Source organism: Melanostigma gelatinosum, assembly GCF_949748355.1.
Source record: "Melanostigma gelatinosum genome assembly, chromosome: 12".
Taxonomy (NCBI): Eukaryota; Metazoa; Chordata; class Actinopteri; order Perciformes; family Zoarcidae; genus Melanostigma; species Melanostigma gelatinosum.
In genome coordinates, this window is record NC_136645.1 from 5,278,371 (window position 1) to 5,291,933 (window position 13,563).

At 39.3% G+C, this 13,563-nt stretch overlaps 1 protein-coding gene across 1 annotated transcript; it reads left to right on the forward strand.

Moving 5' to 3' along the window:
• The first annotated feature begins 472 nt into the window (after nt 1-472).
• Nucleotides 473-9,091, forward strand: LOC306786048 (kinesin-like protein KIF11). The gene is made up of 7 exons (XM_079280676.1): nt 473-556; nt 1,355-1,572; nt 1,736-1,899; nt 7,720-7,966; nt 8,130-8,293; nt 8,540-8,650; nt 8,817-9,091. Exons 1-7 carry the CDS (start codon nt 549-551, stop codon nt 8,925-8,927), a joined length of 1,023 nt encoding a protein of 340 aa, XP_079136802.1. The 5' UTR covers nt 473-548; the 3' UTR covers nt 8,928-9,091.
• The last annotated feature ends 4,472 nt before the right edge of the window (nt 9,092-13,563 follow it).

Here is a 13,563-nt window from a genome sequence, read left to right on the forward strand (position 1 = left end):
GATTAAAACTGTCATTTCTTTCTGTCCGCTTTCTATAGGCCTCGTACTGTTTGTAATCATGCTGAAAGTTATCTACTGTCACAGTCAGCCTATTAAGGGCTCCTTTCAGACGATGAAGTGGGAGTTGTTTTGGTTTAGCCATGGTTTCTTTCTAATCTTCAATGCAGTAAAGATTTCGCGTATCTGTTCTGTGCGTGTAACACTGACCTACCAGTTTGAAAACTAGGCTATTCTGAATGTAGGGTAGTCAATGTCTATCAAAGAGATGACAAACAACTGACCATTCTGTTTGTTCTTTTGTGTGACGTCATGTTCTTTTGTGTGATGTCACACAATTCCAGAACATTCCTGCTTGACAGGATTCTTCTTCGTGGGTATTTTGCGTCTTCTTCTTCTTCTTCTGCTTTAGATTTCCCGGTAGATTGGATGCCGTGAGACACGATGCTGCCCCCTATAGTTCAGTGTTGATGTACTGCAATCCCACTGATGTAAACATGTCAAAATGTTCCTGTCAAGCCTCGTGAAGCGGACATTTGCAGCCCACTATCATGGACTGGTAAATTATATTTGAAACATGAACCGTTAGCTTGTTATTTCGATCGCTAGTGCTGCTACTTTACTCTGTTAGCTGGTGGCTAACGAAACCGTTTATAATCAATGCTGATGCTAATCAGGCTAAATGCTGATTTGTGTACTGTTGACATGTTTTAACCAGCGACAAACACGTGGTTCTCGCTCAGTTATTGGGGATAATATACATGTATATGTTATTGATTACACAAAGTTTAACTTAAATTATCACCGCTGAATAAACTAATAACAAGCTGTTTATTGTTGTTAGTACAGTTGGTGCTGTCTCTATCAGTGAGTACTTTCAGCTGTTAATGGATAGTTAGTTAACTAGTTAGTTATGTTATGTATTAGTACTTAAGTGCATTTACTATTGTACAATTTTGAGGTACTTGTACTTCCATTTTCTGCTACTGTATGCTTCTAACGTTTCTCCACTACTCTTCAGAGGGAAATATCGTAGTTTCTTACAGAGTATTCATTAAAAAATATAAATGAATGATGCCATGTGGCAGGTGGACGGCAGCATGGCTCTAGCTGATGTTATGAGCAGTTTGGTATAGAATCAGTACGACAATTACCATTTGGGCTAAACCTCTATCTACCTTAGACGTATAAAAAATATATATGCAGTTGTTTGTAGTCTTGACAAGTAGATTAAACATCATTTACATGTTTTCACCTCCCGTAGAAATGTAACCGTCAACAAAAATCCCCGCAAAATGAATAAAATGTAGGAATTAGCTTGTCATTTAAGCCAGCTACCTTTGTGTTCACTCTTCAGGCATCGCAGACCTCCTCCTGCCGACCGGACAACAGCGGAGGAGCTGTCCGGTCGGCAGGAGGAGGTGAAGCGGTCTCTGATGGCCGTGCAGAACCAGACCTCCCTGAACCGGACTGTCGTGGACCAGCAGCAGGCCGAGCTCCGGGACAACGTGGAGACGAGCCAACAGCTGGTCCACGGCTTCCTGCAGGAGGAGCTGCAGCAGGACGTTCCCACCGGTAAGTGATTCAACCAGAGTGTCCTTTTCATCTTCATTTTTTGTCTGTGTGTTACCAGTTTAAGAAATTTGTCTTTTTAATCCAAGAATGTGTCCTTTTGGAGAGAACACACCAAGTCATTTAACTTGTCCAGCGTATAAAGCAGTTCTGCTGTTGCCTTCAGGTGCGACCCCTCAGCGGCGGGACTTTGTGTATCCCAAGCGGCTGGAGAAGTTGCGGAGCCGCGGCGAGCTGCTGGAGAGCCTGAGGAGGCAGCAGGAGGAGCTGCAGGCCGCCATAGTGGAGGAGGAGGAGGAAGAGGAGGACAAAAACAGCCAGGTTGATCACGTACGTTCACTTTTTTGCTTTCTTGTTATTGAACGTAGGATGGTTCATCCATTAACAATGTTCACATAACCTTATTTATTAACAATAGGTTGTTTATTCATTGGATTCAGTTTAAATGCACTCGGTAATATTGGTTTCACTGACTCATTTTACTGAGCTCCACAAATGTTTGGATGATTAGACAATTAAAAAAAAGAATAATTTTTTTCCCAAACATGAATCCGTCCATTATTTTAATAGTTCAGTATTGTATGCAAGATAACCGGTATGTTTCTGCATGGCAGTGGCACTAATAGGCCAGCACTCATTTTGTTTTCCACATTTATGTTTAAAATGAAAACATCAGTGTGAATATATTGTATGTATGATTATCATGCAATTGACAGACTATGTTGATATTGGTATCAGCTGACAAGGTATGTTTATAAAAGGCAGTGGCACAGCCACCCTACTCACTGTGCCTTGCACATGTTTAAAATAAGAACATGAATATATGAACCTGTGTATGATTTAAATAGTTTAGTATTGAATGCACAATAAAGAGGTACGTTTATACATGGCACTAGGCCCATTTAATATAAAACTATTTTATACAATATATATAGTGGGGGGTCCCTGCTCCATCTCTATCAGTTTGGGGGTCCTTGGCCTGAAAAATGTTGAAGACCCCTGCACTACAGAGTCTTAAGCATGATGGGGAAATATATTAGTATATTAGTATATTAGGGAATGGCCACCAAGCCCACCAGGATATCCACGTTCATAACGGGAGAGAGACAGAGACTCCACAGTCATGGAAAACCTGGAGATAAGGAAACAAAACTTGAAAAAATAAGCGTTTTAACTATTTGTAAAGAAAGTCTAATGCAAGAAGAGTACAAATCTCCCACTTCCTTTTTGTATTATTTGTTTCCATAGTGATTACACAGACTGAGGAGGAGAATAAAACACATGAATGGACAGAGGAACAGTGGTTGTTATGAAGCGCAGCATGTGGCCTTTGTGCTGACCAACTGACCGGTGAAATTTGTTCCTGGAAAGGGACAAAAACGACACACACACACTCGCAGACCCAACGTGTTCACGATTTACACACATTGATAGGGATTCAAACCTGCTGCTCGTTGCCGTGCCCACATGTTAATAGATGGATTGTAAATGAACGGCAACAGTTTCAAATTAGCCGTACATAACTTATTAGAGACTTTACACAAATGTCACAGTAGATGTTATCAGATGTTATAGTTTATTATAGATTATTAGAACATATGATAACTTCTACTGTGACAGTAGAAGTTATCATATGTTATCTACAGTCACAGTAGAAGTAATTAGATTATTAGAACATATGATAACTTCTACTGTGACAGTAGAAGTTATCATATGTTATCTACAGTCACAGTAGAAGTAATTAGATTATTAGAACATATGATAACTTCTACTGTAACACTAGAAGTTATCAGATGTTATCTACTGTCACAGTAGAAGTAATTAGATTATTAGAACATATGATAACTTCTACTGTCACAGTAGAAGTTATCAGATGTTATCTACTGTCACAGTAGAAATAATTAGATTATTAGAACATATGATAACTTCTACTGTTACAGTAGAAGTTATCATATGTTATCTACTGTCACAGTATAAGTAATTAGATTATTAGAACATATGATAACTTCTACTGTCACAGTAGAAGTTATCAGATGTTATCTACTGTCACAGTAGAAGTAATTAGATTATTAGAACATATGATAACTTCTACTGTCACAGTAGAAGTTATCAGATGTTATCTACTGTCACAGTAGAAATAATTAGATTATTAGAACATATGATAACTTCTACTGTAACAGTAGAAGTTATCAGATGTTATCTACTCACAGTAGAAGTAATTCGATTATTAGAACATATGATAACTTCTACTGTGACAGTAGACGTTATCATGTTATCTACTGTCACAGTAGAAGTAATTCGATTATTAGAACATATGATAACTTCTACTGTAACAGTAGAAGTTATCAGATGTTATCTACTGTCACAGTAGAAGTAATTAGATTATTAGAACATATGATAACTTCTACTGTCACAGTAGAAGTTATCATATGTTATCTACTGTGACAGTAGAAGTAATTCGATTATTAGAACATATGATAACTTCTACTGTAACAGTAGAAGTTATCAGATGTTATCTACTGTCACAGTAGAAGTAATTAGATTATTAGAACATATGATAACTTCTACTGTCACAGTAAAAGTTATCAGATGTTATCTACAGTCACAGTAGAAGTAATTAGATTATTAGAACATATGATAACTTCTACTGTCACAGTAGAAGTTATCAGATGTTATCTACTGTCACAGTAGAAGTAATTAGATTATTAGAACATATGATAACTTCTACTGTCACAGTAGAAGTTATCAGATGTTATCTACTGTGACAGTAGAAGTAATTCGATTATTAGAACATATGATAATAATAATTATTAAAATAATTATTTTAAAATATTCAAATAATTATTTGGGGTGATTAGGGTTTCTTCTTCTTCTACCATCACAGTAGACATCATACAGACTCAAGCCTTCTAGTTGTGAGGTCTCACTTTGGACCTCTGAGATTTTTCCCATCTTGAAGGGAAATAAACCCACCACAGTGAGTCCCAATATCCTGAGCTCGTTATTGAATCAGAACCTTCATTCTTCCTGCACTATTGCACCTGGCCAAAGTTCAGAAAGTGCGTCCTCATATACTTCGCTATTTGAATCAGAACCGTCGTCCTTTAGTTCTTCCTGCACTATTGCACCTGGCCAAAGTTCAGAAAATGCGTCCTCATATGCTGAGCGATTTGAATCAGAACCTTCGTCATTTAGTTCTTCCTGCACTATTGCACCTGGCTGAGGTTCAGAAAGTGCATCCTCGTGTACTGAGCGATTTGAATCAGAACCTTCGTCCTTTAGTTCTTCCTGCGCTATTGCACCTGGCCGAGGTTCAGAAAGTGCGTCCTCGTGTACTGAGCTATTTGAATCAGAACCTTCGTCCTTTAGCTCTTCCTGCGCTATTGCACCTGGCCGAGGTTCAGAAAGTGCGTCCTCGTGTACTGAGCGAGTTATTGAAGGTTTGTTCGGGCTGACAGCACATCTGGCCATCCCCTCTGTCTGTGATGTGTCTGGACTATCCATGGAGATTGTTTCCTGAACCTCCTTTCCACATCTGAAGAACTTGCAGATGGTGTCCCACATTTTGGGTTGTGACACGTGATATTCGACACAGGAGGCAATGCAGTTCCCAAGTTCTCGTTCCTCTAATTTCATGGACAACAGCACCTCTCTTGAACCACCCCATTCCCAACACAGTTTCTTGAAAATGGCCTTGTCAAGTTCTTTTAACTTTTTGGGATCAAAATCGACATCCTGGACTTCGATCCACGTTCTTTCAAACAGACGCATAGTGATGGCTTCGGGGTCTGCAGTGGTCCAGTTCAGATTTGTTTTGAAAATCCGCAAAACCAGCGCCTCCGCGAATGCCTGAACTGACCTTTTCTTTAGTTCTTGTTGTGCTGGTGCACCTGGGCAAGGTTCAGCATGTATATGAGCATCCTCATATACTGAGCCAGGAGTTGAACGTTCGTTATTGAACCAGAAGAACGGATGATACTTAGGGTACATTTTGTGTGAGACGATCTTAACTTTCATCTCGTCCATGAAAGACCACATTCTGTTCAGTATCTTAGCGTATTTGTCAGTGCATGACTGCCTGCCAGATGTTCTGCTTCTGATCATGTTCCTATATGTGGAGTGATTCATGAGGTCATCCCGAATTGAATGTGGGAGTATAGCTCTGACAACGTCTGGGCAATAATCACTCTTCTTTTGATCGATGTATGACATGATTTCAAAAGATTTGCGCTTGCTGTTTTCCATTCCTGTTGGAAATACCTTATGATATCTCTTCTGGTCTTTTAGAATTAGCCAAAGAAAGAATTTTGCTGCACCTTCAACCTCCTCAGAGATTTCCTTTACACAATGAACACAATTAATGCGTGTTATTTCCTTCATGGTCTTGATCATTAGATCCTTAATATCCTCAAGGATAATGTTAATATTTTCAGCCTTCCATACCATGGGTGGTGAGGCCAAATATTTGTTGAAAAGATGTCCAGCGTATTTATCTTTTATACCTTTCAATTTCCCTATCTTATTCTTGTTTTTCAGCCAGTGCTTCATTATGTCCATGAAAGTACAACATTTGCCTTTTAAATCGGAATACATTTCAATTTCTGGGAGATCAGGTCGTTCGTATATTATCTCCAGTGGTAATCTGAGCGGAGGTCTACTAGTTAATCCAGTGTCTGGAACGATTATCGGTGGATTAAAACTGTAATTTCTTTCTGTCCGCTTTCTATAGGCCTCGTACTGTTTGTAATCATGCTCAAAGTTATCTACTGTCACAGTCAGCCTATTAAGGTCTCCTTTCAGACGATGAAGTGGGAGTTGTTTTGGTTTAGCCATGGTTTCTTTCTAATCTTCAATGCAGTAAAGATTTCGCGTATCTGTTCTGTGCGTGTAACACTGACCTACCAGTTTGAAAACTAGGCTATTCTGAATGTAGGGTAGTCAATGTCTATCAAAGAGATGACAAACAACTGACCATTCTGTTTGTTCTTTTGTGTGACGTCATGTTCTTTTGTGTGATGTCACACAATTCCAGAACATTCCTGCTTGACAAACAACTGACCATTCTGTTTGTTCTTTTGTGTGACGTCATGTTCTTTTGTGTGATGTCACACAATTCCAGAACATTCCTGCTTGACAGGATTCTTCTTCGTGGGTATTTTGCGTCTTCTTCTTCTTCTTCTTCTTCTTCTTCTTCTTCTGCTTTAGATTTCCCGGTAGATTGGATGCCGTGAGACACGATGCTGCCCCCTATAGTTCAGTGTTGATGTACTGCAATCCCACTGATGTAAACATGTCAAAATGTTCCTGTCAAGCCTCGTGAAGCGGACATTTGCAGCCCACTATCATGGACTGGTAAATTATATTTGAAACATGAACCGTTAGCTTGTTATTTCGATCGCTAGTGCTGCTACTTTACTCTGTTAGCTGGTGGCTAACGAAACCGTTTATAATCAATGCTGATGCTAATCAGGCTAAATGCTGATTTGTGTACTGTTGACATGTTTTAACCAGCGACAAACACGTGGTTCTCGCTCAGTTATTGGGGATAATATACATGTATATGTTATTGATTACACAAAGTTTAACTTAAATTATCACCGCTGAATAAACTAATAACAAGCTGTTTATTGTTGTTAGTACAGTTGGTGCTGTCTCTATCAGTGAGTACTTTCAGCTGTTAATGGATAGTTAGTTAACTAGTTAGTTATGTTATGTATTAGTACTTAAGTGCATTTACTATTGTACAATTTTGAGGTACTTGTACTTCCATTTTCTGCTACTGTATGCTTCTAACGTTTCTCCACTACTCTTCAGGGGGAAATATCGTAGTTTCTTACAGAGTATTCATTAAAAAATATAAATGAATGATGCCATGTGGCAGGTGGACGGCAGCATGGCTCTAGCTGATGTTATGAGCAGTTTGGTATAGAATCAGTACGACAATTACCATTTGGGCTAAACCTCTATCTACCTTAGACGTATAAAAAATATATATGCAGTTGTTTGTAGTCTTGACAAGTAGATTAAACATCATTTACATGTTTTGACCTCCCGTAGAAATGTAACCGTCAACAAAAATCCCCGCAAAATGAATAAAATGTAGGAATTAGCTTGTCATTTAAGCCAGCTACCTTTGTGTTCACTCTTCAGGCATCGCAGGCTGCACTGAATGAATTCAGTGCAGCTTCACCTCCTCCTGCCGACCGGACAACAGCGGAGGAGCTGTCCGGTCGGCAGGAGGAGGTGAAGCGGTCTCTGATGGCCGTGCAGAACCAGACCTCCCTGAACCGGACTGTCGTGGACCAGCAGCAGGCCGAGCTCCGGGACAACGTGGAGACGAGCCAACAGCTGGTCCACGGCTTCCTGCAGGAGGAGCTGCAGCAGGACGTTCCCACCGGTAAGTGATTCAACCAGAGTGTCCTTTTCATCTTCATTTTTTGTCTGTGTGTTACCAGTTTAAGAAATTTGTCTTTTTAATCCAAGAATGTGTCCTTTTGGAGAGAACACACCAAGTCATTTAACTTGTCCAGCGTATAAAGCAGTTCTGCTGTTGCCTTCAGGTGCGACCCCTCAGCGGCGGGACTTTGTGTATCCCAAGCGGCTGGAGAAGTTGCGGAGCCGCGGCGAGCTGCTGGAGAGCCTGAGGAGGCAGCAGGAGGAGCTGCAGGCCGCCATAGTGGAGGAGGAGGAGGAAGAGGAGGACAAAAACAGCCAGGTTGATCACGTACGTTCACTTTTTTGCTTTCTTGTTATTGAACGTAGGATGGTTCATCCATTAACAATGTTCACATAACCTTATTTATTAACAATAGGTTGTTTATTCATTGGATTCAGTTTAAATGCACTCGGTAATATTGGTTTCACTGACTCATTTTACTGAGCTCCACAAATGGTCCCCATTTATAAAAATAAGAAAAAGTAAATTTCTGCTCCCATTTTTACCTTTCTCCTCTTGTGTCGTCGTGTCTAGGACTCTCTGGAGGACGAGCTGAGTACCTGTAATGAAAGCTTGGCCACAGAGCTGTCCTTCGTCGACGAGAACCTCGTCTTCAACGAGAGCAAACGCGTTCCCTTCTTCAAGGTGATCAGCAAAAATAAATGGGTTTGGAAAAATGTGTGACAGTTTTAAATGGCGAGGTCTCATCATTTGAGACGAATACTGAGCTTCCACAGGAAACGCTCATCAGCACATTTTTACTGTGTATTGCTAACAATGAATCTGTATTCCTGTAATTTCTCTTTCCCAGCAAAAGAAGGGCAGTAAGAAGGAGACTAAGATCCTCGCCAGGCAGAAAGCGCCAGAAAACGAACCCTCAACGCCACAGAAATCCAGACTACCACTCCGCTCTCAGAACTAAAACAGTTTAAATATATTCTTCTCCAACAATGTTGTGACTGTCCAATTCTTGTTTTGTCTTCTAAATGTTAGGATGCTGTGTCACGAATGTGTCTTGTTTTTAGTAGTGTATGACTCAACGCCTTCAAGTTGTTTTTAAAATTAAAGCGATTTATACTTGTTTCATACTTTGGTGAATGATTGATTCCAGTAGATATAAACTTTCTTTATTCTGAGATGAACAGGATTTAATCTTGTTTGTCCAAATTGAGGAACTAAAACATGGTGACATTTTTCTTTTTTTGTTAACAAGGTAATTCGCATGTAATCAGTTTGCTTTACCTAGTTTTGTTGTTTTGTGTTGAATTTTCCTTGTATGAACTGATTTTTTTGTTTTTTTTATGTGCCGATACATTACTTGGTGTTCACTGCACGCTGCTAGCATGCATGCAAACACTTTCAGCTAACTTTAGCTAGCGGACCGTACTCTCCTTTAGCTGCTGAGAGGATCATATTTGATATGATCTTTCTTTCGAACCACGTTACCGTGTCGAGTCATTTGATTTTCGTAGCCAGGTTTGAATTTCTTAGCAATCAAATCAACAAGCTGAGTTAAGTTAGCAGAGCAGAGGTCTTCAACAGGGGGTCTGAAATATTCGGATGATTAGACAATTAAAAAAAAAGAATCATTTTTTTCCCAAACATGAATCCGTCCATTATTTTAATAGTTCAGTATTGTATGCAAGATAACCGGTATGTTTCTGCATGGCAGTGGCACTAATAGGCCAGCACTCATTTTGTTTTCCACATTTATGTTTAAAATGAAAACATCAGTGTGAATATCTTGTATGTATGATTATCATGCAATTGACAGACTATGTTGATATTGGTATCAGCTGACAAGGTATGTTTATAAAAGGCAGTGGCACAGCCACCCTACTCACTGTGCCTTGCACATGTTTAAAATAAGAACATGAATATATGAACCTGTGTATTATTTAAATAGTTTAGTATTGAATGCACAATAAAGAGGTACGTTTATACATGGCACTAGGCCCATTTAATATAAAACTATTTTATACAATATATATAGTCGGGGGTCCCTGCTCCATCTCTATCAGTTTGGGGGTCCTTGGCCTGAAAAATGTTGAAGACCCTTGCACTACAGAGTCTTAAGCATGATGGGGAAATATATTAGTTCCTTGGCATAAACACAATAAAAGAAACCTTCATAGGTTGAAGGTTTGATGAATTCTGTATTAAGGGACATTATAGGTGGCGCTCTTGCCCTGCAGGATTCCAACCGGCAATCGATCCCCAAAGCCACCAGGTTAGATGCTCCTACCTGTGTGAGCACCATCAGGATGCTGAGCAGCACCAGGCAGAGGGGCAGGTCTCAGCACTGCGCAGGGAATGGCCACCAAGCCCACCAGGATATCCATGTTCATGACGGGAGAGAGACAGAGACTCCACAGTCATGGAAAACCTGGAGATAAGGAAACAAAACTTGAAAAAATAAGCGTTTTAACTATTTGTAAAGAAAGGCTAATGCAAGAAGAGTACAAATCTCCCACTTCCTTTTTGTATTATTTGTTTCCATAGTGATTACACAGACTGAGGAGGAGAATAAAACACATGAATGGACAGAGGAACAGTGGTTGTTATGAAGCGCAGCATGTGGCCTTTGTGCTGACCAACTGACCGGTGAAATTTGTTCCTGGAAAGGGACAAAATCAATGACACACACACACTCGCAGACCCAACGTGTTCACGATTTACACACATTGATAGGGATTCAAACCTGCTGCTCGTTGCCATGCCCACATGTTAATAGATGGATTGTAAATGAACGGCAACAGTTTCAAATCAGCCGTACATAACTTATTAGAGACTTTACACAAATGTCACAGTAGATGTTATCAGATGTTATAGTTTATTATAGATTATTAGAACATATGATAACTTCTACTGTTACAGTAGAAGTTATCATATGTTATCTACAGTCACAGTAGAAGTAATTCGATTATTAGAACATATGATAACTTCTACTGTCACAGTAGAAGTTATCAGATGTTATCTACTGTCACAGTAGAAATAATTAGATTATTAGAACATATGATAACTTCTACTGTAACAGTAAAAGTTATCAGATGTTATCTACTATCACAGTAGAAGTAATTAGATTATTAGAACATATGATAACTTCTACTGTCACAGTAGAAGTTATCAGATGTTATCTACTGTCACAGTAGAAATAATTAGATTATTAGAACATATGATAACTTCTACTGTAACAGTAGAAGTTATCAGATGTTATCTACTGTCACAGTAGAAGTAATTAGATTATTAGAACATATGATAACTTCTACTGTCACAGTAGAAGTTATCAGATGTTATCTACTATCACAGTAGAAATAATTAGATTATTAGAACATATGATAACTTCTACTGTCACAGTAAAAGTCATCATATGTTATCTACTGTCACAGTAGAAGTAATTAGATTATTAGAACATATGATAACTTCTACTGTAACAGTAGAAGTTATCAGATGTTATCTACTGTCACAGTAGAAGTAATTAGATTATTAGAACATATGATAACTTCTACTGTCACAGTAAAAGTTATCAGATGTTATCTACAGTCACAGTAGAAGTAATTAGATTATTAGAACATATGATAACTTCTACTGTCACAGTAGAAGTTATCAGATGTTATCTACTGTCACAGTAGAAGTAATTAGATTATTAGAACATATGATAACTTCTACTGTCACAGTAAAAGTTATCAGATGTTATCTACTATCACAGTAGAAGTAATTAGATTATTAGAACATATGATAATAATAATTATTAAAATAATTATTTTTAAATATTAAAATAATTATTTGGGGTGATTAGGGTTTCTTCTTCTTCTACCATCACAGTAGACATCACACAGACTCAAGCCTTCTAGTTGTGAGGTCTCACTTTGGACCTCTGAGATTTTTCCCATCTTGAAGGGAAATAAACCCACCACAGTGAGTCCCAATATCCTGAGCTCGTTATTGAATCAGAACCTTCATTCTTCCTGCACTATTGCACCTGGCCAAAGTTCAGAAAGTGCGTCCTCATATACTTCGCTATTTGAATCATAACCGTCGTCCTTTAGTTCTTCCTGCACTATTGCACCTGGCCAAAGTTCAGAAAATGCGTCCTCATATGCTGAGCGATTTGAATCAGAACCTTCGTCATTTAGTTCTTCCTGCACTATTGCACCTGGCTGAGGTTCAGAAAGTGCATCCTCGTGTACTGAGCTATTTGAATCAGAACCTTCGTCCTTTAGCTCTTCCTGCGCTATTGCACCTGGCCGAGGTTCAGAAAGTGCGTCCTCGTGTACTGAGCGAGTTATTGAAGGTTTGTTCGGGCTGACAGCACATCTGGCCATCCCCTCTGTCTGTGATGTGTCTGGACTATCCATGGAGATTGTTTCCTGAACCTCCTTTCCACATCTGAAGAACTTGCAGATGGTGTCCCACATTTTGGGTTGTGACACGTGATATTCGACACAGGAGGCAATGCAGTTCCCAAGTTCTCGTTCCTCTAATTTCATGGACAACAGCACCTCTCTTGAACCACCCCATTCCCAACACAGTTTCTTGAAAATGGCCTTGTCAAGTTCTTTTAACTTTTTGGGATCAAAATCGACATCCTGGACTTCGATCCACGTTCTTTCAAACAGACGCATAGTGATGGCTTCGGGGTCTGCAGTGGTCCAGTTCAGATTTGTTTTGAAAATCCGCAAAACCAGCGCCTCCGCGAATGCCTGAACTGACCTTTTCTTTAGTTCTTGTTGTGCTGGTGCACCTGGGCAAGGTTCAGCATGTATATGAGCATCCTCATATACTGAGCCAGGAGTTGAATGTTCGTTATTGAACCAGAAGAACGGATGATACTTAGGGTACATTTTGTGTGAGACGATCTTAACTTTCATCTCGTCCATGAAAGACCACATTCTGTTCAGTATCTTAGCGTATTTGTCAGTGCATGACTGCCTGCCAGATGTTCTGCTTCTGATCATGTTCCTATATGTGGAGTGATTCATGAGGTCATCCCGAATTGAATGTGGGAGTATAGCTCTGACAACGTCTGGGCAATAATCACTCTTCTTTTGATCGATGTATGACATGATTTCAAAAGATTTGCGCTTGCTGTTTTCCATTCCTGTTGGAAATACCTTATGATATCTCTTCTGGTCTTTTAGAATTAGCCAAAGAAAGAATTTTGCTGCACCTTCAACCTCCTCAGAGATTTCCTTTACACAATGAACACAATTAATGCGTGTTATTTCCTTCATGGTCTTGATCATTAGATCCTTAATATCCTCAAGGATAATGTTAATATTTTCAGCCTTCCATACCATGGGTGGTGAGGCCAAATATTTGTTGAAAAGATGTCCAGCGTATTTATCTTTTATACCTTTCAATTTCCCTATCTTATTCTTGTTTTTCAGCCAGTGCTTCATTATGTCCATGAAAGTACAACATTTGCCTTTTAAATCGGAATACATTTCAATTTCTGGGAGATCAGGTCGTTCGTATATTATCTCCAGTGGTAATCTGAGCGGAGGTCTACTAGTTAATCCATTGTCTGGAACGATTATCGGTGGATTAAAACTGTC